Source organism: Corapipo altera, unplaced genomic scaffold (assembly GCF_003945725.1).
Source record: "Corapipo altera isolate COAL_440 unplaced genomic scaffold, ASM394572v1 47, whole genome shotgun sequence".
Taxonomy (NCBI): Eukaryota; Metazoa; Chordata; class Aves; order Passeriformes; family Pipridae; genus Corapipo; species Corapipo altera.
Genome location: NW_020884897.1, coordinates 5583405 through 5608940, shown reverse-complemented (window position 1 = coordinate 5608940; position 25536 = coordinate 5583405). Strand labels below are relative to the sequence as shown.

The 25536-nt window shown below is 40.7% G+C and overlaps 1 protein-coding gene across 2 annotated transcripts in view; it reads right to left on the bottom strand.

Moving 5' to 3' along the window:
• Nucleotides 1-25536, bottom strand: part of ADARB2 (adenosine deaminase, RNA specific B2 (inactive)) — a 306308-nt gene that overhangs the window by 36925 nt on the left and 243847 nt on the right. For both annotated transcript variants that reach the window (XM_027648539.1, XM_027648540.1), the window contains exons 4-6: nt 22838-22952; nt 7402-7570; nt 418-569 (exon numbers count right to left, since the gene is read on the bottom strand). In XM_027648539.1, the coding sequence (XP_027504340.1) occupies nt 418-569; nt 7402-7570; nt 22838-22952 (436 nt within the window). The remainder of the gene's footprint in view (nt 1-417; nt 570-7401; nt 7571-22837; nt 22953-25536) is intronic.

Here is a 25536-nt window from a genome sequence, read left to right as displayed (position 1 = left end):
TGCATCTCCAATTAGAGTCTTGATCCTCTAGCCCAGCCTATGGCTGTGGCTTCAAGGATTTCTTTCATCATAGGAAGGCATTTATCTACTGTTAGGGTTGCACCTCCTAGCAGGAAATGCAGGCTATTGGGGATGTATTCCCTAGCAGAACCACTGAGCCTCAGGAGTGCAGAGCAGTCTCCCACTGCCTTGCCCAGCTCTGATTTTCCCCGCACACCCTGGCTGCCCCAGCACATGGGACCGAAAACTAGTTCTACAGACACCCACCCCCCTCCCCAAAACTCCTAGTAGTGTTTTTGCTCTCAAGCAAAACGCTTTCTGCCAGCAAACAAAGAGAGAAAGAAAGACTGATCTTGAAAAAGAAAAAAAAAAGACAAAGCCCACGCCAAAAGAAGAGGGAAGATGCTTTTCTCTTACAGTCGGTTGTGATTTCGTAGGGGGAGTTGAGGCGCGCATCTCCGCAGGGTGAAGTGCTCACATACAGATGGAACAGGATGTTCTCCCGCAGCCTGTAGCCTCCTTCTTTTAATCGCACGAAGATTGATCGCTCCCAGTCTTCTCGCCGTTTGCTATGATCACAAAAGAGGTTCCAGGTCATTTGTTACATGCCAAATCAGAAACGTTTCTGTGCTCTCTCTCCTTTTCTCCCTCTGCTTGTTTGTTTGTTTTTATTAGCACCTGGCATCATATATTTTGCCTAGTGACAACAAGAGGAAAACAATAAGCTTCTCCAAGTGAAGGAATGTGTAAAGGGGGTCAAAACTGCCAAAGTGTTTCTGGCTTGCTCACCTAGAAAACATTCGAATGATAAAATGTGTATTTTTGAAGGATAACTCTCCTTCTTTACATGTGTGGGGTGCATAAACATATTGATTTTAAAGTGGTTCTGGTGCATAAAAAGAGGAAAAGTTGTCTTAGGCTCTCATGTGAACACATCAGCACTGCTCATCACAATGCTGAGGCATGTGTTTAGATCCCATTAACATCAGTCACCGCAGCCAAGATATGTGTTTAGATGTTCCACCAAAAAGGGCCTCTGATGAAGCACCCAGATTTTATGACCACTGCCAGCCCTCCCTGCTCCCCAGTTGTTGCTCTTTTCCCCCATTCTACCAGAGCCACCTACAAGTACTCCACCTAGGCCAGCTGTGTCTTCTTGGTCTCTCTGCATTTTTGGAAATCAAAAACCATCCTGAGAACTGAGGACAAAACTTGAGTGGGCTTTTCTCAGCTGAGTTGAAAGAGATACTTATTAAGCTGAAGCTTTTATCTTCGCAGTGGTTCAGCAGCTAGATGGGGATGCAGTGCACATATTCCATCAGCAACAGCTGCCCGGGAGGCCAAACCCTCCCAGTCCTGCCGTTTGCAGCAATAGCAGAGCATTAAGGCTTTGCCACTGTGCGGGTCCTCCAATGGGTTACATTTGGGAAGATATGGGTGATTTCTCTGACAGGCAGCTGCCTCTAATATGTACATTTGGGTGATGGTCATGATTGCAATTCTGAAGGTGAAAATGTGATTAGTGAAATTATGATGAGACTTCTTTCTGTCTGATGGCCTGGTCTTTCCCTCAGAAATGCAAGGGTCTTTTTGTGGGAATATCTCTGAACAGAACAGCACCTGCAGGTAATGGTATCCTTGGGATGCTCTTAATAAGTGGGAATCCTACCCATTTAATTCACTATAGGACAGCCCATTAACCAAGGCGATTTCTGCTGGTGTCTCTGCCTCCTGTTAGTGCAAACGGGTGCTTTCTACTCAGCCTTTGAGCAAGTCCTTGGCTTTAATCCAAGTTGCCTCTGCCTGTTTTCTCCCAGTGCAGCCTCTGTGCTATTGAAGCTGTTTGGCTGTCACTCTTCCATGGTTTGGGTGTTTTGTCATTTTTTGATGCCTGGATGCGTTTGCTGTCAGGAGGAATTTACAGGCACATTAGCTCGCCTGTCAGGGACAGGGAGCAACACTGGGGCCACCACATGCAGCTCCTTCATTTTCTGTTTGCTGTGGTGGAATTTCCCAACTGCACTAATTATATGAATGCCCTGATACAAGCCTAAGAATACAAGAGTAAGATATCCATAAGTCCTGCTGTTTGGACTTTAGAGCAATTGCAGGTAGTTTTAAATAATTCACTGCAAAATCAGCTAGGAGAATACAAAGCTGTGCCGTCCAAATGCCTGCTACTATTATGTTAAACCTCAGCAGAATCTGGGGGGAGGGTGGGCAGCTTGCAGTACTTAGAGACAGTTGCTATGTAAGGTTGGAGCAGTCATGCTTTGGGCTGGATTTCAGGAGTTTAGTGATCAGCTCCCATCCTGTTTTCGCTGGTTATTGTTTTTCACTGATTAACCTTGCTCTCTTACCTCTCCCTGAGTACCAAGAAGGGTCTGCGGCCATTGTGGCTGACAGGTTGGGTGATAGACAGCTGCTCTAAAAATAGATGGCAGGGCTGGAGGACTCTTTCCTCCAGGAGGCTGAGATTCTTTGTATCACATATGGTCCTGACCTGCCTTCGGGATGGTTTTCTGGGAGCTGAACTCAAACATGAGATTCATTCCTGCACTGTGGCTGAATAGGTTTTATAATAAAACTCTGAGAGCGCTGTTGTAAAAGTTTGTGTTGCAAAGCCATCTGCCATGGCTTAGCAAAGATTCTTGTGGATGGGGTGTTCAGGGTATTTCAAAGCCCAGGGAGATCCAGGGATCTTGTAAAAATTGTCCAGGTGAAGCATGAGATGTGCTTCTGCAAAGTGACTTCTACTCCAGCACCGGTACACTTCTGCCTTCCCTCTGGGATAGATGTTTTGAGCTGTGAGGGGGCAGATGACTTTGCAGTAGCTGTTCTTTGTAATGCCCTTCTCACAGCCATACACACCTGCACAAACCAAGGGAGAAAGAAGTCCACAGCGAGCCCACAGATTCCACTCATTCAGAGGGTGGTATTAAAGTGTCATTTTTGCATGCTGGCAGTTACTAAAAGAGGAGAATTTGTCCCTAAATCTTTGCCTGTTATGAATTCCTGTGGGAGAGTTAGGGTTTGAGGCTGCTTCAAGAGGAACATTTAAGAATGTGTGAAATTCTAATCTTCTGCTAAAGTCCATTATTTAGCATAACACATCTGTGTTTTGAACTGACTTCAAGAAGATACTTAAGTACATACTTATGGTTTAATATACATGAAGCATTTTGCTGAAACAAGGTCTAAGAAGCAGAGGAGCTGTTTTTAGCATGTAAACGTATTTATGGGAAGTTTCTGGTACTACATACTATGACATTATCCTAGAGAAATTAACAGCAGATTTAAAAGGAAGGAGCTGTGTTCATGAAGAAATAGTAGATGTATAACAAGCAGCTGGTTTTCCTGGGAAAAAAACCCTGAAGTCTACTGGATTAAGACTATTCTTTGCTTTTTATTTATAAAATAAATAGTGGTTTGCATCTGACTTGCTGGAATAGTTTAGCTTCTGGTAAAATCATCTCTCTAGCACCTGCAGGGCCACTGCAGCAGCAAGCTTACTGTGGTGCTGATTTATTTTAAGAGTAGTCCATTAATTTTATTTTTCCTTATTGGCCAGTTGGTATAAATAATGCCACTGAAATCAATGTGAATTTTCCTACCATCATTGCAAGAGAATTGGACTGTGGTATTTGTCTGCTTTTTGATGGTGATTTTTAGAAAAAGCTTCTCAAAAGGTCTTTCTTGTCCTTCTTTTGTACATCAGAAAATTTGTGTCTTACTTCTCATCTCTTTCGTGAAAGTCTTGAGAACTGGAGGATTATGGTTGTCATAAAAATGAAATCTGGGAGGGCTAAGAGTTTTAATCAGACGGGTTAGAAGCTGTCAGGTTTTAGTTGTGCTTTTAGCTTTTATTTAACTCAAGCTTTAGACAATGAATTGTTGAAAGAAAGTTTCCTTTTGAAGTATTTGTCACTCTTGCTTCTTAGAGAGGATAAAGTTCCCATTCCGGAACTCTTTCCCCAAAAAAGTCAGAAAAGCCACACCTCTAACATTTAGCAATAAGAAGAGAAGGGGAAAAAATAATTTATATATTGCTGAAACTTTGGCTTGTAAATGGAGTTGTTCTGCAGCTTAAATATGTGAAGATGTTGCCTTATTCTCTCTTTATAGAAATGGAAAAAAAATTGCCCCAATACATGGCAATTAATCTCACCCACAACAGATACTTATGTAGTATAGATACACAATAGTCCCACCTCACAGATGCCCATTTCTCCCCACTGGTGGTAAAAGGATCCTTGCCTCTCCTGGCCATTAGTTTTATATCCTGGCTCTTGCTTTCTCCAACCTGCTTGTCCCTGCTCTTAGAAGCCTTCATGTTACACTCAGACAAGTAGGTGTTTTGCTTTCAGTGAGATCAATGGTAGTATTTGTAAATTCTGGAAAAGAGGATCCTTTTCAAAGACAGCATAATATAGAAGAATAACTCTTGCACTGGAAGTTCCTGAAGTTTGAAATCCGGCTGCAGAGACCAGGTAGAGTAGGTAGGCTTGGTGGGAGAAAGTTGTGTGGAAAATAGGAAATAATCTCCACAGAACAAACTTGCCTGTTTCATAGCGAGTGGTGGAAAATTCAAGCTCTTTGGGTCAAGAACAATACTTTCATTCTCTGTTTGGGTTAGGGAACCATCTTTTTTACCTCAGTTCATATATGACTTTGTACAACAGGTTCCTGGCCTAGGAGAGGACTTTTATTTGGGCTAGGTTATTGCAAATGCATTACAATGCAGAAGCCATATTTGTGTTTCTACCAAGCCTGAAGTGGTGTGCAGGGAGTCCCAATGGAGCTGACCTAACATGTTTGTCCTAAAAAGCCTGTTCTTTTAGCTATACAGCAGCACCATGTGTTTTCTCTGGCAATAGGAGATGTCTTTTTCTAGAGAAAAAGGGGTAAATGTGACTTCAATATGCAGAAAATGCACTTTTTATTTCATTTTGAAATACCCCATTTTCTCATCATATGATGAAGCTCCCGATGATGACATGTAGCAATAAATATTAGAATTGAATCATAGAATCATAGAGTATATCATAACACACAGTTTTGCTTCCCCATGGACTTTAAGCAAGCAAAATCTGATTTGACAGTATCTCCAGCTCTGTCTTTCAAAGGTGCTTAGCCTTGACAATTTTGGTTGAGATTTTTATTGTGTGTGCTGGTCAGGGCAGCGTTGGTGCCTGGTCTTGGCTCAACAGAGAGCGATTTGAAGTTATTGTGAACAGAGCTTTTGCTGCACTGAGGATTCTCTTAACAAAAGACTTAACATTGATCCAAATAAAATAATAATATGACTGAACACGTTAAGGACGTGGATCAATACAAGTTTAAGATACAATGCTAGCACTTGTTTCCCAAGAGACCATAGAACAAAGCAAGTACTAGGGTTACTACACTGCTGAAAACGTAATAATTTAATGTAAACTTGAAAGCAATTCAGAAATAGAGAAAATATTATTTTTGATTAAACCCTTCAGTGCTCTTGTCCCTCTTTGTTAGCCAAACTCATGTACTCAATACACTCTCTTGTTTTCCACTCCAGCCTGAAGTGAAAATAACCATTATTCCTATTATTGTCGCTTCAGTGCAATAGTATCACAAGTGCTTACAAGAACACAGAATCCTGTTTAGATTAATCCTTGTGTCTGTGACCTGATGCAAAACCTTCTGGAGTCAAAGGAAGTTTTTGCACTGAGGTTAATGGCCTTCAGAAAAAGTCACATGAATTTGCACACAAGAATGGAGGGCAGAAGAATGACCTATAGAGAAGGGGTTTTTTTGTTTGCTTTCTTTCCTCACTTCCTTCATTCCTTGGTTCCTTCCACATGATAACTGCCACCTCAGCTTCACTTCTGCTCAGTTTCCATAGGATCATAGGATAATTCAGGCTGGTAAGGACCTTAGGCCTCTAGCCCAACCTCCTTCTCAAAATAGTTTGACAGGTTGCTCAAGGCTTTATCCACTCAGGTTTTGAAAATATCCAAGACAGGAGGGAGACTGCACAGCCCTGTTGATTGACCTGTCCCACTGTTTGCCTATTCCCATGGGGAAAATTAACCCTCATACTCAGACTGAGCTTCTCTTGTTTTAGTGTGTGCCTCTTGTCTGTCACCTTCCCACTGCACACCTTGGTAAAGATGTCAGCTCTGTTGTGTTGCTGACATATGTTCTGCTGGGTCTGCCATCCCACCTCCAGGCTGAACAGGTCCAGATGCATCAGCCCTTCCATGCAGCCCAAGTGCTCTGGCTCCTGAGCATCTGGACAGCCCTCACTGAACCCATGTAAGATGGTTGATGTCTTTCCTTTAGTGGGTGACCCAAAACTGCACATAGTATTGTAGATGTAGTCTAATGAATGCTGATTAGTGGTGGAGGATCACATCCCTTGTCTGACTCTTTGTACTTCCAGGGATCCTGTTGACCCTCTCTTCTGTCAGGTACACTACTGTTTGACATCTAGCTTTCTATGAACCCTATCTCTTTTCAGCAGAGCTGCTCCCCAGCCTGTATTGTTACAGGTCATTCTTTCCTCCTTGGTGTGGGAATTTGACAGAAAACTCAACAAGGACAAATGCAAAGTTCCTACTAGTCCAGTCCTCCAGTTTGCCTGGATGACAGACCAGCCCTCAAGAATATTGGCTGGTCCCCTGCACATTTTAGTGTCCTCTACAAAGCTTAAAACCAAGCACTATATGACCTTTTACAGATTGTTAGTAGACATGATCAGCGAGGTACCAACACAGACTTCTGCAGTGCCCCACTTATTACCATCTTCCAGGCTGTGTATGACCTGTTAACCATTTAAATGGTTACCAGGTGGATTTGGCTGAAGAGAGGAACAATAATTCCACTGTAATGGTTCTACATGCTATAACATTTTAAGACATCATAAAGAAGGAGTGAGTGATAGCATCTTACACTTTGGCACAAAGTTTACTGTGCTGTTAACACTCATTGGTTCTCTACTGAGTCAATGAAGGTATTAATGATCAATAAATCACTTCCTTGAGATCTTTCAGCAGCAGCAAGGAAGATGGGGAAATGGCTGCAGTGAGCAAAATGACCCCCTTCCAGTTTCTGGCCAGTGAATGATGCTAATAAGCCTGCACGTAAAGATTTGTACAGAATCATCAGGCTTCATAAAGCCGTACTTTATGAGTCATGTCTAATCGTTACTGAAAGAAAATCGGCTGAAGTAAAGGAGCTCATGACCCAACACTTTAGACTCTCTAACTCTCATTTATTTTTCTGTGCAGTGTATTGGTCCTTCATCACCTAAAGTCTCAGAAACAATGACATATTGAAACAAATAGTTCAATTGTTTGGAGGACAGATCTGTGCCACTGAAGGCCGTATAACAGTCCCCAAGAAACAACAGAATTCAGTTACCTTAAGTGCAGCTCCAGCTGTGAGTAGAGGAAGTGAACAAATGCCCTTCTTGCCAAAATTTCTGCATGGCAGTCATTGACTGCAAGCCCTTGGTCGTTAATGTATTCCCCATTTATACATTTGGTACCCGATGACAGCACAATAACCTGAGCTTGCCTGATGTCCAAACCTGTAGGAAGAAAAACAAAAAGGTTGTGAAAGTTGCCGGGGGTGAGTATGATATCATGATTGTTAAAGTTCTCACAGCCCACGTTTTGATGTGGTAGCCAGACAGCCCTAATAGGATGCTTGTTAAGGTGATGATATGGCCTTTGGAATATGCGGGAATCTCACATCTCTGTGTTATTAGAATAATAAGGGCTCTATTTCAATCTTGCTGCTAATTCCAAGATAAAAGCTCACCACGAAGTTTACTTGTTAAATCAATAACTACATCATAGGAGAGCATATGCTGTAGAGAGGTAATAAAGATCTCCTGCAGTGCTGATAAATGGCCAGGTTTTTATGAGCTGTTGAAGACATTTTCTAGTGGGAACACACACTCCCTGTAATGTTAGGTTTCATTGCTGTTGCACTATAAGTAGTAAATAAAATGCAAGTAACATTTCTGGAGCTGGTCTTTAAAAAATGCCAAGAAAAAAAACAGATCTGACTTCCAGTCCAGTTTACTTTTAGTTTCTCTGAGAGCAGCTATATTGGTGCCCTTTTCACTGTGGTCTCAGGGATGGAGCATTCATTACTGAGATCAGCTTTGTTCCTCTGTTGCCTCTTCGGATAATGGTGATGGCAACTGAAAGATGTGCCTTTTTTAGTCCAGATAGGCACTTTCTAGGATGAAATCCTAATTTCATTGGAGTCAGTGGCAAAATGCTTACAGACTTTTCTATGACGTTACTTCAATTTTAGAAAAGCTTTAGGAACTATTTTACAGAGTCGTCAGTATTATTTTTTCTTATGATGAAGCCTATCGAATTAGCAGAAAAAATGAAAAACTGCAATGAGTTTTTGGGTTAGCAGCACCGTAGCTGGGACCATGTTCTCTTGTAAAATCTGTTGGTGCTATATAAGAAAAAAGCTGAATAGAGAAGGAAACTGTATTTTAAACATAATGGGCTGGTGCAGCCAATGATTCCCCACTTAGTAAATGTGGTCAACAGTACTTCATAATCTCCACACAGCACTGGGACTAGTAGTGGATGACATGGTATAGCACTGCTGTCATGCTTAATGTATATAATGTATAAAGAGATACCAAAATTATTTCACACCTATATCAGGATAAAAACTACATCAGTTTAGAAGTATTGTGGAATTGAAGCATTGTGACATTTTTGGGAGAGGTATAAGTATTGTGAAAAATTCAGTTAATCACATCTGACCCCCTGGTTGCAACAGTCTCATAGAGAAGTTGTTGTAAGTCCTGGTGATGAAGTACACAGCACTGTATGCCTGCGCTGAAAGTTCAATCTCTATTTGTTACTGTAAATGTGGCCCTAAAAAAGTGTTTGGGAGTATCTGTTAGAAGAAAAAATAAAAAAGAAGAGCTGGAAATCTTAAACCCCAAGCAGTGAAGATGGGAGCACATGGGAAAGATACAGAAGAGAAATGGAGTTACAAAGACTTTGTGTTTACTTGTTTTGTTACTAGGTATGAGTTAAGTTGGACAAATGACAAATATACTTTCCCTACAAAGAAAAGTGTCTATACTCTGTACATTAAAATTGCTTTGCTTTAGGGTCACTGCTTTAATGAGAAAAATAAAAGGTATCAATCTTAGATTGATGCATATCCGTCTAGTTAACTGTGTCTTTCTCGTGGACTAACATCAAACATTTCACAAGGCACTGCCTGCCACAGAGGCATTTGAGTCCCACTCAGCATCTCAAAAAAGTAGTGTATACTCTCCTGAACAGTATATAGTATTTTCCTGATTGGAAGGTCCACAAAAAGAATCAGCTATTTTCTTTTCATTTTTATTTGTTTGCCAACATAGACAGAGTCTTATTTTCCTCAGTGCAGCAGGAGTACACCAGGAGGCAATTCCCTTGTGCAGAAACCCGTGAGCCTCTCTACCTACCACTGAGGACCTCTGTCAATATCCTTCTCAGGGCAGTGAGACCAACTGCTTCCTTCTCCTTACATTAGCATACCCCTGGTGTGCCTCCTCCTCTCCCCCTTCACCTCTCAGTCAAAGCACCAGGCTCTGCAAATACAAAGTAAACCATCTGGGGAAGCCTTCCTGCTCTTCTGCTCTCCGGGAGCCATACCTTCTTCACCCCTCCCAATCAGTCCAGTACACAGTGTTATGTCTTTTATTGTCTCAGACATTTTATCCATAAATAAACTTAACTCTTTTCTCATCTGAGGGTAATTGGATGAATGCACACAGGATTTTCTGTAAGATCTGGACTTAGTTACAAATGAAACAGAAAGGCACGCAACACCTATTTAATGCAGCAATAAAATGAAACCCTCTGATGTTGTTTGCTATCACAATGTCCACCTGCACAGCAATAGCCAGTGTGCTTAGGGTGTTCATTTTTGAGTGAATTAACTCCATATGTCAGCTTTCAGTGATATGGGGCCCCAGTAGGTAGTCATATGTGGACACAGCCTGAGGAGTCTGCCAGTCCTGGCAAAGTGCAGTTGTTTGCAGAACATCACTTAAATGTTGCCTAGGGCTGGAGGCAACGGTTTCCAAGAATTTGCAGAAGCAATCTGAATGTTAAAAAAATCTCCATGTATTTTCCATTTGCAATGTCAGAAAATAATCCATGTTCCTCTGTGCTCAGAAATACCCAAGAGTTATGTCTCACTACTATGGCACTCAGAAACACAGGTGTGCATGACTTATGCATTAGCTCTGAAATATTTACACCTCACTGGGGAGCCAAGTGGGGAAAGTGATCTGTGACCAACATAGCACCATTCAATGCTGCCTGTGAGGGCACCCAGAATGATGAAAAATACTTCCAACAACCTGACAGTTGCCCGATGTGTTCAGGAGCATCTATGCTAACAGATTGTCCCCCAGCATGCCTTGTTTTGTACATACACAGAGTTGGAGGTTTATCCTCTGTGAACTGCTTGATATTATTTCCAGTGAGCATGGGAGGAATTTTTCTCTGAGAATAAGACACGTGATCCCTAGCTGATGAAGGCGAATTTTAGCATTGAGTAATCACATTGACATTTTAGGCAGCATTTCCAACTCTGGAGCCTAGATACTTGCTTCAGTGATTCAGAATTAATAGGCACTTCTGTACATTTGTCTCTTTTGTGTTAAACCCAGTAATTACTAACTCTTGTTATTAATGTTTACTTCCTATTTTATTTTGCCTGCAGAATACTTCAAATTTCTCAAGTCATTTCTATTTACGAAAGTAAAGCTACCCTCTAAACATTGATTGATTTAACCTCAGACAGATCTAGACTGTGCACAAAATCAAATCATACCAGGAAAGCTACAGCTTTATGAGTGGGAAAACCCTACACTAGCAGTAGCTGGCACCACCAGCCATATGGCACCTTCCCCACTTAGTGTTGTACAGAAGGCTATGATCCCAGACAAAGATTGCTCTCTGCAGGTCACATGTTCTTACTGAGGGGAGTCAATCTCAGATGAAAGATCCAGGGATCTAACTGTGCTCAGGTTATTTGACAAACAAGGAGAAATGGGCTACATTATTATGACCTTAACTCCTGACTCACTGATCGTCAGAGTTCATGAGGCATTTCCTACCCTCGCTGCCTTCTGCAAAGTAATGTTTGAGAAGATATTAGGTTAAAAGTAACTAGTGAACAATTTATAACACGCACCTGCATTAGGTTTCTATTATTTGCCTAAAGACTTCTAATGGTTTTCAATTTGAAAAGGAAATGGAGCAGGGGAAAGGAAATTGGGGAGCTGTGTCAGCATAATGGCTGAGCCCTGGATAACACCCTGTTGTTGAGGACAGCTGAGAGAGCAGGAAGGAAATTCACCACCTTTTATCTTCACAAATTTTGTCAATTAATTAGTTGCATTATAGAACAAAAATATATCCATAAATGACACATTGCCTTTGATCACAGAGTCAGTCTAATGATCTGGTGAGGTGATGAGTCTTTCTGGTGCTCTGCTGCAAGCCTGAGCCCACCATGGGGTCTAGAGGCAGGGTCTCCACTCACAGCCAGGGAGGTGCAACCTAGAACCCCCTAATATTAATTTTTTTTGTGATAGCACAGACTTTCACATCAGAGCGAAGCTGTAGAAAAGAAACTGGGTTTTACTGTAAGCGATTTTCAGTTTGCTGACACCAGTGATGAGATTAATTTCAGCTGTTCTGGATAACTAGAGTTTGAGATGTCCATAGCTGAGCTAATTGCTGTAGAGTTTCTTTATAGTCAAAGGAGAGGAACTTTCCTAAGAGGTGATTCATCTGGCCTAGTTCAGATACTTGCTTTTGGATAGTCTGCATTATACCTCAGTACTGCCAACTTCTCTTCATGGACCCTGAACACCTGTAGAGAGCCAGCAGAAGTACAGCTTTCTGCACTGTAGACAGATGCTTTTACTGAGATTTCTCTAATTACAAGTAAATATAATTTACCAATTAAAATACCAATCAAAACCCCTCAAATCATAAGAGGGCAAGCAGGACAAATTTGCAGCCTTTAAAACATTTTTCCTTCCTTAAGTTTCAACTTTTTGAGGTATTTTTTTTCAGCTCCCCCCCTCCCCCCCCGAACAATTAAGGATAATTGTATCAATATTGATATATTCATGGATAGTCATATTGCCTTGAGCTGAACTATTATACACAGAAAGCAAACAGCGCTGTCTTCCCTACATGACCTCCCAAAACAGAAGTCCTGCAGCCACAGAGCTTGCAAAAGAAATGATTCAGAAAGATGCTGACAGAAGTGACAGTAAGCAAAAAAATATGAAGACTTGCTCAGCAGATAAGCTGGATATGGAGAACTGGATGACGTCTTACAGACTACAGTTATGAGCTGGGCTTTCAAGTCAGTCATGGTTATAAACAAAAAATGTCTACACCCGTCTTGGAGACACAGCTCTACCAATGAAACAAGTGAGTTTTGGCTAGTCTAGTCAATGTTTCCACTGATTTTAATAGAGTTATCCTCACTTCTAGTGTGCTGTGATTGTTAAGACCTTCCATAATATAGAATTTGTGGCCGTGCATATTTATATGTTGGAAATGGAGAATCAAAATCACCAGGTAATCATAAGAGGTGTTACATGCAATCAGAAAACTGAATCACACTGACTGTGTTTTGGAGAACTCCTGTGACACTCATTGAGCTTAATTCACATTGAACAGGATGGAGTTTACAACTGCTAATGCCAGAGTACAGCTGGGATCACACTTTGGCTTCTCAGCAGCTGGCACAGCACATGAAGAAACACCAGTCAGTGTGCAAGCGACTATTGCACTGCATGTTTTAGACACTGCTAGTGGAGGGTGATATCTATCTTCTTTTTCGACATGACACCGTGAAGACAACTCACTGCTCAAAATGTATTCATTTTAAATTACAAAAAAATAATCAGAAAAATCAGGTTTGATTAATTAAAAAAACCCCACCTCTTTCATTGGGTGGGAGACAACTTACACAAAATCCTACATGGTAAAAAGGAAAGCCAGAAATAATGATAGTGTAACATCAGCCCTTGTGAATAATTCATGGGATACAATTTCATGTTATTTTAAATGGTACTGCTTCTCTTTCTGATAAGCAATAATTTTATGCTCTTTCTTTACCTTTTTTAACAAATCAGTCAAAAGGATTGTCTATTGTTATCTGCAAAAAAGTGTATTTGGAATAATTTTCAAGGCAGCTTAATTGAGCTCTGATCACAGAGGAGTTTTTTGCTTTTTTAATACCCTCTACTCATAGCTGAATAAGTTCAGGTTTCCATTTCAGGTTTGTTTAGGGAAGGAAAATTTCTTGATGTTACAGAGCACTGACAAGTCTCGCATTATTTTCTCTTATCTTCTTCCCTGGCAGCTCTACCACATCCTTAGAATGGGTTTAATTTTGTAATAAGAGATAGTCAAGACATGAAAGGGGAGTGATGCTGGAAAAGCTGCCTGCAGGGACACTCCGTGGACTCGGTCCCACATCCCACTGTCCCAAGGCAGGTCCCTGAGCCCATGCAGAGCCCTGCAGGGACTGTGCTGCCAGGCTATGGAATGCTGCTCAACACCCTGGGAGTGGGCAATGTCCCATTGAAAATACTTCTGCAAAAGAGGCAAAGAGCTCTTCTCATCTTCTCCCTCAAAAAAATTAGGAAAAGGACACATTTCTCTGGAAGCTGAAACCATTGTCCCCGTATGTTATTTATTGCACTGCAGGTAGGTCTATGGTTAGAAGTGAGGGGTGTGTTTATCCAGGTCCATTAGTCCATTTGCCCTGCAGCTTGGTGATGCATCTACAACGCCCTCTATTCTGAGGTTTCAAGAGGAGTGAAATCAAAATATCTGTGCAAGGAAGGAGCTGAGAATTGAGGGACTGGTGTGTGACATGTTATACCTTGTCCTTCAGTTTTGGTGTAGAATATGCACTCCTGACCCAGGCAGCTCTGCTGTCCCCAGCTCTGCATGGAGAGCAAAACCACACTTGTGACTCCAAAAAGAATGAATATGTAGCCATAAGAGAAGAACTGTGTACAGCAGGCATGACTAGCAGTATGTGTACATCTATTACCAGCATGCATTTTTCTACCAGCCATAAAGACCCTACTGCAGCTCAGTTTTTTCTGTCTATTTTCTGTTGTATCAGTGGTGGTGACTGTGATCATTTCAGTGACAAGCAGCAGCCTGGGACTTCAGTGAGCACCCTGTCTGTATCCCATGGCTTGCAACTAGGTGCTCTGAAGAACAGCCCTGAGGTGGATGGGAGCAGCTGATCTGAAGTGGCTGACTAAAATCTGGGAAGAAAGAAGTTATGTTAAGGACTTATGAAAAGTAATAGCAGAAGTCTGAACAAAAGGCAAATACACAGCTAGCAAATAATAGGAATAAAGAAGTGGTTAGCAGTGAAGTTACAGATATTTGGGGGTATCAATGGAACATAGTCTTTGAAATGCTGGAGTTGCATAGGGATTTCTTTTCCTGACATCAAACTGTGGGTTGTGTGGAACTGAATATATTGTATTTCTGTGGAAAGAGAGGGTTTAGAGGGAGCCTCTGAGAGCTTCATATTTTTTTCCTTTATTAATGTGTTGAGTAATTCTGACTCTGACTGCACTGCCTAGGGAAGGCTTTTCTTTGCAGTGCCCTTCATCTTTATCAGTGAAGGAGCAGGGGCAGAGTCATGGTCCTCTCTGCCCTGATCTCTGACCCCCCTGTGCTGGCAGCAAGAGCCAGGGTATTGTCTGGGAGTGGCTGTGGCTCTCCTTTCACAGCCAGGCACAGTAAATTTTCCCTCAAACCATGGATGTGTGTCTGTATGTGTGCATTATTTGTAAACAAATTCCAAATTCACCTCCTCTGGAAGAAAAATCCCTTTCTAACACAAGCCCATTTTGTACTGTTTGATCACATCATGGGTGCCTGACAAACGATTCTTGCACTAATCCATTTTGCAAGATACTCCTATGCAGGTCTTTCCATTAAGCCTCATTCAAAAGATGGATTTCCCAGTTCAGAAAAAAATGGCAAGGAGATTGCCAAAGTGGATGTGAATCAAAAAACAGAGGCAAAACTGCTGGGCCTGAAGAGAAGAGTGAAAAGCAGGAAAGACTACAAAAATTAAATATACAAACTATGAATATGGTGTAAATGTTTCTGAGTACCTGAAGGGTGAGAGGTGGGTACTAAATTTAGAGTAGTACAACTGAGGTCCTGAGATGACATCAAAGAAAATAAAAGTCAGGCTGAATAACTGGTGAAAATTATTAGGCTTGAATGGTCTCCCAAGGTAGTGTTGAAAGCCCCATTGCTAATTGATTCATTTAAATCTAGACTGGAAAAAGCACTTGGGAACACACCACGGGGAACAATCTTGCGCTTGCAGGGAAATGGACTGGACGACTTAGTGGTCTTTCCCAGTTCTAATTTCTATGGTCCATTTCTTTCCTCCCCTCAGTGGATGGAAAGGATGAAATCCCATCAGCTTTGGTTCTGAGGAGTGTGGAAGGAGACAGTGCTTGCAAGCACCCGTGCCCTTTGTCTTCCCTTCCTTTCCTCAATGTGGGCTTTGGAAATCCAGAGGGGGAGGAGGCAGAGTCAGGCCAAGCCCCTGAATGCTTCATCCTGATACAAAATCCTTGAGGATTTTCTTTTAACCTAAATTGATAGTGGCATAATCAAGTTATTTGAGGGTCCTTTCCTTTCATGTGAATTTGAATAGTGTCTTTCTCCTCAGGAAGAGAGCTGTGTAGGGGCTTACACATAATTCTTAATTTTTAAAAAGGACTGTACTGCACTTTTCCTGCCAGGTCCTGACTGCGGATATCGGTGTTTCTCTAATAAATGCTTTGCCACTGATATCTGAGCATTAAGTAAATTGACAGTCTTATATAGTAGTAAGATCCTTAATTGCAGTGAGAAAGGATGAAATCCTAAATGTGGATTTTGACAGATAAACGCAGGAGGAACTTATTCCATTGTTGGTTTTTTTTTTTTTTTTAATCTTAGGTGTACTTGCATCTAAAAAAGTCTTCCTATGTGTTTTACTAGGCCAGTAAGGTGAAAGAAATGGTTGCTTTCACCAAGCCTTTATTCACCAAAGAAACTACTGTTTTTAGGATGAAATGCACTCTTCGTATTGAGACTGAGACAACTTCCAGTTTGGCTTATCACAGAGCAGAATGAAAGTCTGACCTTGCCAGCTCCTTGCTTGACACACTTAGGAAACAGAAGTGCCTATTTTTATTTTCATGTTTTATGCTAATTATTATACCCATCCCTGTGGCCAATGCAATTATATGTGACACAGAGCCAGAACCTTGTCTGCATCCAGGTTTTGAGAAGTGTCAATTACTGTTTCAATCAGAAAAACACTTTAAACATCAAGAATGGAAAGCTAAGGCCAAAGACTGCAAATAGTCAGGGATAAAAGGCTCAGTGTCTGAGATGAGATGGCTGCTCTGAGATGAGAACCAGAGTAACCAGTGGGCAAAGCAGGGAAGATGTTTGCTGCTGAAGCTGCCCAGAAGGCACCAGTAAGATGTGCTAGAGACACTCACAGCTTCTTCTGCTGGTGGAAAATGAGGGACTCAATTCCCTTCCCATTTGGGTCATTTTCCTGTGGAAGTGCCTAAAACTGCTGATACGAGAGGTTTTTTTCTCCTCTTCTTGCTAAATCTGTGCTACCTGACAGCTAAGACGACAGAATTGGGTTAGACAATAGAAGCAAGGAGGGGCTGTGTGCTGTGCTGGTTTGGGTGCTCACCTCCAGAAGTGAAGCTCTGGTTCTGTACTTAGTCCCAGCTGGTGCATGCATTTCTTGCTTGTTTTGTGCAATATATATAATCTGACCTGGGGAGATGACACTGAATCTGTTTTTCTCTCAGTCTGTGCAAGGTTACAGGACAGTTCCATCTCATGTTCTGTTTCTAAGTAATCTATCTTCAACTGCTTTCTGCTCCTTAGCACTGATTTAGCAGAAAAGATGACGAAACAGTCAGTGTTTCACTTGTAGGGGGAGTACTTGCAGTGGCATGCCTAAACCCACATTTTAATAGAAGTGATGAAGCTGGTGGAGCCAGAGTTTTAGCTACAAAATCTCAAATGTCCTTTCAGCTGGAATTTGGAAACCTAAGTCTGTTGAGTTGCAGGAATCCTACTATGCTCATTATAGGTCCACATTACAAAATCCAGGAATAGAGTTACAGCTATGGAAAAAGGATAGTTTTATGGGGTTCAAGGTTATTTAGAGAGACTCTGAAGATTATTGCTTTAGGGTTTATAGCCAGAGAAAAACAGATTTCTGAAATACATGATTGCTAATTACATATCTATTTACCTGTTTTAAAATATTTTGAGAAAACCTATCATGTGGTGATGATGTGTCAATCTTAGCACATGTAAGAAGTTGACAATGTTTCCAAGAATGTCAAGGGACTTTGTGCCATGTCCTTAGGAGCGTCAGATAACAGAAGGTGAAGAGACCTTATGAGATTTCTGAAAGATGTCAGTGGTTTGGACACCCAATTTTGATTTCAGAAGTTTCAGTTCTCGTTGAAACATGGAATCTCTCTGGGACCAGGCTTTTAGCATCAATCTAACTGTGCAAATGGGATCTGAGAGCCTAAATTACTTCTGCGTCTCTCTTCTTGAAGGAATGGGCTCTGGACACTAATCTTTAAATCATCCACAGTTTCTCTAACTGTTTTGGCCACTCAGGTGCAGCATGGGATGGAGCAGATTGATACTCTGAAGGCCTGAATTTCTACTATATTTTACTACTTTGCAACTTTCTTATTTATACTAAGGATCAGAAATCAATTGGACATCAGTATTCCTGATTGTACTTAGATGTCAGGCTTTATGAGTCTTAATGTAACTGTTAAGATCCATGGAGACGTATTGTCAACTTTAGTATTTTCTGTTATTCCACTTAGCAATGATTAAGATCCATTCCATGAGATACAGATGATAATTTACCATCTTTTATCACAGCATGAAATTGCTATTTAGGGCTCTTTTGTCCAGCTCATCTTTATTTCATACAAGATAACTGAGAAGACCTCCTAATTTGCTTTTAACATCAAAATGATTGTCAGCCTTAAAAAAAAAAAAATAGAAGGGAGAAAATTGAAGTGAGAAATCACCTCATAACCTTTTTCTGTGAATGCCACACTGCTGTGAAAAGGACTGAACTTTCTTAATGCTTCATTTTTAACAGAAAGTATGACAAAAATTTCCTATCAGTATTTAAACTGCTAAGATTTGTCAAACACAAATGGGAAAATAGTGTTTGAATAGCAGTTTCATTTTGTCCTTAATGATTATGGGAGGGTTTTTTTTTTGCAAAGAGGACCTCAGCAATAATAGATCATCTCTGCACTGAGTGACAGGAATTCTTTACTGTGCCTCGTGATTTCAGGTAGAGCACAAATGTGTGCCCATATCTGTTCAGAGCTGGCAAAGGCCAAATTCTATCCATGGTGTAAATAGTGTGAATGCCACCAGCCTCTAGATTGGTGTGTGGCTCACACCTCCCACCCTGCTCTGCCCTGCCCTGTGACTTCCTATCTCTAGGCTCCGGGGGATGGGCAGCACTATCCATGCTCTCTCCTCAGTGCCCTGTGAAGTGGTGAAGGTAGCTGCCCTGCCTGGTGACCTGTGGTGGGTCCACACTCTTTGCCGAGCCCAACAAGTACTGCTTTCTCACCAGAGGCTCCTCAGCCTCCTAATCTGTGACTCTGGGCATCAGGACTGGAGGTATATGAGGGTGCTGGAGTCTTGCATTTGGTGCCCTGTGTTAGAAAATATTACCTTTCTTGACTTTTCAGTGGGAAGGTACAGCAGATCAGTGGGTTAAAATAAGATGTCCAAATTGCAGCTGAGAGACAGAAAGACAGGGAGTTGATGGGTCACCTTTCCATAACAACAACATCAAGAAACAGCTGCTATTGAAATGAAATATTGGTTGTTCCTAGCCAAGAGCCAAACACCCACCCAGCCTCTTGCTCACTCCACTCTCCCATGGGACTGGGAGGAAATAGAAGGAAGGTGAGACTAATGGATTGAGATAATGATAGTTCATGGTTACTTGGCAAGATAAATGCCATAAACCCAACTGTCTCCCCCTTCTACTTCTTTCCCTGAGCTTTTATTGCTGGGCACAGAGTCCTATGGTAAGAAATACTCTCTCCATCAGCTGAAGACACCTGTCCTGATTATGTCCCCTTCCAGCCTCTTGCCCGCCTCTAGCTTACAAACTTTGGATTTATCCAAAGCCACAAATGCCAAACATGACAAAGGAAGTTGACTCCTTGCATCACATGCCTGGATATATATACCTGTTCTGAAGTGATAGTTTGTATTTGACTTGGTGTTTTCCAGACTGTCTTTTCCACAGGTGAACTCATGTTCTTAATTTACCATATGTGAACCCATTGTGTCTTCAGACAAGTCGGGGGAATTATCTGGATAGTTCGTTTGCAGTAAAACTTAGGTCCTCATATTAATACTATTGTAAGTATATTTATTGTTCTACTTGGAGATATTCTGTGGATTATAACTTCCTGTATGTGGAAGATTTGAATGTACTGTCTTACTTGTTAAACACTTTTTCCTAGAGTGAATCAAACAATTTTTTATAGAAAAATCTTCTCTGAGTGTGTTTCAACAAAATTAGAATATGTTAAAGTGCTGGCAGATTTCAAAAACATTATAACTGAAGAACTACTACTTTATTTCAGCTCTTCCATCTTCTGAAACATTTATTTAGATCTGTTATGTGAATTTTAAAATTATTATTATATTCAATTATTATATTACATCAGCTAGTATCTAGTCTGATAATTTGCTGCTGCCTAGGCTGATTTTTTCAAGACTATCTTGATGTCTACTTATAAAATATTTTGAAACCTTACTTTCAAAAAACACACAGAGATTTTAATTGTCATCACAATTCAGAGCAAAGCATTTCTAAATGTGTTGGACTGCCTGTTTTTCTGACTAGCAATTTATTGCTGCAGAACTTTCACAGTCAGTCAATAACATAATTTTCAACATTTTTTTTCTTTCTTATACATTGGAATTTGCCCTGGGTGCTACAGCATAAGTCAATTACACTGCCCAAATGCAACTCTCTTTGGTTTCCCTGGGAAATTGAAATGAGAGAAAAAAATGTCAAAGTTCAGAAAAAGAAAACTAATCTAGCACAATTCTGTTTCCTCTGTACAGATTTTGCATTATCTTAACAGCAGTTATCAGAGAATCACATTGTGCTTTTTACCAGCTTTGCCAGAAAACTGTACAAGCACAGATAAATCTACTTGTAGTCCAGGTGACATTAAATTGAAAAGAAGGTAAAACAAATCAGTTTTTGTCTCTTATGGGTGTGTATCATAATAAATGCAACAGGACTTTAAAAGATTTGGTTTTGTTGATGTCATTAGTAAATTGTTTGCAGAGATCTAAGAGACCTTCTAACAAATTTTATATTAAAACTACAGGGAATTGGTACTTATTTGAGTGTTTGATGTGGAAAACCTGTCTGTGCAATCTTTCAAAAGAGTGTATTGAAGTCCTTGCTACTTCTGGGAACGATGATGAAGAACAGACCACGAATCTACAACTTTAGTACAGAAAATAATGACACAAATAGCAAATGATTCATCTTGCCACGGTTGGCTGAGATTCTTGTGCTGGAAAGAATTCAAATCTTCCTGGAGAATGTACTAAGACAAGGCTGTTTCTAGCTTTGCATCTTCTGTGAATCACTTCATATCTGCAAGTTTCTTTTCTAGGCTCCACAAAACCAGTGAGATATTGACAAATTGGATGGCTGACAGATTGAACAAATCCATGAAAGGGAATTCATAATTGAAAAAGAAGCCTTGAGGGAAATAGTTTGTGAACATAAGTAAAATTATATTCTGTCTTAATGCTGACTAAGATGAAATATGAAACACAAATTTGTAAAATCCTACTAAGGGCATGGGACTCATCAAAAAAACAGGCAGCATGAGGACACTTTCAATACAGACAGCTCCAACTACCCAACCAGGCTAACAAAGGTCTGGAAGTGCCCTTTCCTTCCCCTAGCATTGCATGCACTCAGAAGCCATGATTTTGAAAATTATTTCTCCTTTCAGTAGCCACTCTTCTCATATGGTGTGGAGTTTTAATCTGCTGATTTGGACATGTAGCAATAAGGCTGCAGGGCCAGTGTGCTTTATAAAGCTGGTCTAGACCTGAGTTAAAGAATACAGGAGTAGTTTCTCAGCAAGGTAGAATGGGATGAAATTCCTACAGGCATTTCTTACAATTCTACATTGAGTATAAGAAAACTGAACTGAACACTGAGCTGGGTACGGCCCCTCTCCCCCCCTGGATGTGGTTTAAGCAATAGTTCTTGGCTCCTGTAGCTCAATTTCTTATGAAAAGTATATTTAAACATTCTTCCTTGTGGTTCTGCTTGGAAAGAGCTCCTCTAAATAAACCACAGCACTTTGCTTAAATCTGATGAGTGCCACAGTCAAGAAATCTGACTGACAAGGCAGGTGGTATGCTGGGTCTAGTGTGCATCTTTCACATCCCAAAGTCAATCACACTCTTATTTTCCTTCATACTGGATATGACTGCTGCGATCTAGGGGACTTATAAACCATGTTTCATGTTTATAAAACACTTTGTCTGTGCAGGATTTAAATTATGGAAGACTTATCCATCATTTCAGATCCAAAGCAGAATAAGAAAATTATAACAAATTTAGCTGAGGAGTAGTTTAGTTTCAACCAGAGGTCTAAAAGATTTTAAGGTCAACTTCTTGACTTCTAATGTCAGGAGAGGATTATTTATTCTTTTCCTATCAGAAAGGGGAAGAAGTTGCTCGGCACAGAAATCTTAGCTGCATTTAGGCTCTGTGGTTGGAAAAGATCCATCAGAAAATCCGGTCTCCATCCTGCTGTCTTGCAATATTCACAACTGTCTCTATTGAATGTACCTAATGTGATTGTTGAAAGGAAGGAGTAAGACAAGCCTGGATGAATTATACATGCTTTCCCCCTCTGAGCTTATCCCCTCATTTCTACTCTCGATCCACTGCTCCATGTGTCAGAATGAGAATGCAGTTCATGGAAGCATCTCCACTGCTGACATCCTCATAAATACTGAGATGCCCCAGCTGAGGTGTGCTCGCAAAAGAAAGAAAGACCATCTACAATTGCTTCATGAAAGCACTAAAGATTTCCACATACTATGTGTCAATCAGTTAAGTCTTAACAGGAGTGAGTATCAAATTTTGGCCCTGCTGATAAGTATAAGTATTTCCCAGGGCTAGAGCAGAGCAGAACTAAAATTACACATGCTCTGAGTTTGATTTTTTTTTATTGGAAAGGAAAAGGACTGAGATTTGCTACTGTTGTCAGTCTAAAACAAGATTTATGATAGCCTTGTACAACAGGAACTTGGTGTTTCCAGAGTTAAGAAAGCAATTAATAAATAATACCACTTTTATTGATAAATAACACCCCCCCCATCTAAAGAAAACACAAAATCAGAGGCCTGCATTTTGTCCTGTAAACAAAACAACGTAGGGACATATTTATGAATAAATCTTTAACTCTGTTGCCAATATTTTTTGTGTGAACTTACTTGAGGTGTAAATATTTAATGCTTCTTTTCACTGCATTACTATTTATTTTTCTGTGTGTGAGTAGTCATCCTTCAATATTGTGAACCAGGTAAATAATGTATTACTTAGTCATGAAAAATGCCAGAGGAAAATAAATGAGAGGATATCTTACCTTTGGTCATCACAATGCCTGCAAGAGTTTTGTGGCGTGCATGCATGGAAGTGAAATTGTCTGTCAGTTCCTGGAACTTCTGTGCAACCATTTGGTGTACGGAGTCAGCAAAATCCTGAAAGACACAGTCAGAAAGAACTTTTTCACTTCTTTGAGTGAGGAAACTGGGTGTTTCTGCAGATTATCCACCTGCTGCCAGCGGCTGAGAGGTCCCTTTTAGAATTAGACACCACCTACCTGAGCAAAGCTAAAGTGAGTCTCTCTCCTTCGACTACCTACAACACCCTCAGAAATGGCCAAATTAACTGCACTACAGCTAAGAGACCCATGTTGACTAGGATTGGGAGTAAAGGGAGAAGACTTCAAGGCTGACCTTTTTTTCAGTCTCTTAAGACACTGGTCTAGGATCACCTCACAGGAACTTAAAGCACTTTATTATAGTGAGCTAAAGAGGTGGATGTGTGTCCTACCAAACCAGTTATTTCTGTGAGCCCGCTGAAAATTTCCATTAGCCCACTGACACCTGAGAGCTGAGCTGAGGCCTGGTTTATAGGTAAAGACCACCTTTCTGCAATCAAGGTGACTTTTTAATGACTCACAGCTACTATTAAGGTAAAGTGATCAGCTCAGAAATTTATCAGAGGAGTACCGTGGTCTGTCTGGCTTCTGCCTTGAGAGAGACTGGGAAGAAGGGAAGGGGAACCTCTGCCTGCACATCCTACCAAAGATGTTGCTTGCAGTTCTCAGTTATGCAGTAGTGCTGAGGGGCTGGTCTGCTGTGTCTCCTCCAGAGCACAGCAGCTTTATTAGAAAGGCATATTTTCCCACAGACTGGGCACTAGAGACTGTGTGGTCTGAACCCTCAGGTATGAGTGAGCCCAATCACCAGAGAGAGTCTTGGGAAGCTGGTTACTAAAGCAAAGCAGGTTGAAAAGGTCTAAAAAGTGAATTCTGTGGAATGTGTATGGATAAACAGGAACCTAAACCAGCTCTGGTGCTCCTGAGAACACCATGACTTGGAATGGTTCCCTGCTGCAATGTTTCATATCTTTTCATTTACTTAATCTCTGCACTTTGTTTGGCACTGTGCCTCTCAGGCATACATTAGAGATAAGTCAGTGGAACGCTCTTTGTGAGCATGAGTTGTTCTTAAAGTGCTTTGCAAGTCTGAACATAAAAAAATAGCATCCCAAGGATTTTTTTTTAAGCCATATGATTTCTTGTGGGGAACCAATCTGTAACTAAAAATCATTCTGGGAGCAGTTCCTGGGAGCTGGAGCTTACTCTGGAATGCTTACAGAGATCTCCTGGCATCCTGAAGTCTGGTTAGCCACAGGTGATCGAGCCTTTCCTAGGAAAAGTGGCTTGACCAAGCAACAATTCCAGTTTTTCTTCTGGTGTTGGGATATACTACCTGAGAGGAGGCTGTGGTAAAACAGACCTCCTTGAGTTCAGCTGGTTTCTTTAAGTGGGTTCATGGCACACATAGAGGAGATGTTGAATCTGATATACAACTTCCCTAACCCTGAAATATCCACAGAAATGTGGAATTAAGGAAATGTATTTAAGAAGATCATATCCATTCTTTTACTCTCCAGACTGCTAATGGCGATGAAAGCATGTTGGGGAAAACACAGTATTTTAAATTGGGAGAACACACAGCTATTTTTCAGAGGAAAGCAGGTTGTAATTCACAAGTATCAGCAACGTTACTGTCATTAAGTGCATCTGCAGGCTGTACACCATATGTTTCTACAGTTTGTTGTGGAAATTCTGTTTAATTTTAAACATTATTATGGCAAACATAAAAAAATCTAATTAAGTAAAACATAACAACAATTAGGCAACCCCCTTTTCATAAAACCTGGAATATTTTTTGTGTGTACAATCCTTGTAAGTGATTGCAATTTGCTCAAATACATAGACGATAGGATTTCTTTGACACAATAATTTGTCTTAGTTTTGCTAAATGTAGCTTTCCAAAATATTGTTCTGGGAACAAACCATTTGCCCAAAAAACAGTTTAATTTAACATGGAATAAAATATGCCAGCTTTTTTCAAAAGAAGAAGAGAGGCACATAAACACTTTCTGGGAGATTCATGCAAAATTCTACACTAGTATTAGATGAAAACCAAGCAAAATTATCAAGAACAGCTTGACAGTTCCTAAATGGAATTTCACTTTCACTGCATTTATACCTCTTCTAATCTAATTGTCCACAATCACTATGTGAGCAAGGTATTGTTAATACAGTGCTTCTGAAGGATGAATTTTGGGTCAATTCTCATTTGTCAAGCATCAAGGCACCCTTGTGATATAAATGCAATTATGGTTTCTTTACAGATGAATGAGTGAAGGCACTAAAAGGGTGAGGGACTGGTCCAGGGGAATAGCACGGAGCTGGGCACAGCCAGGTGTTCTGATTTCCTGATGCTCTGGTTTAGTGTTCAGCGCTGGAACACTGCCTGTCTTTCATAATATGAAAGTTTGTTTCTCAACTTGTTTTCCCTGCTGAACAGTGACTTCATCCATAATGGAAAACTAAAGTGTGTTTGCAGAACTGATATAACTGGGCCCCATATGGTGGACTGAAAATCTGATCAGCTTTATTTAGACTAGAAAGAAAGATGAGGGGAAAAAAATGAGTATCTCAATAAAAATATCTGCACCATCATTTGAAAAAAGAATCAAATCATA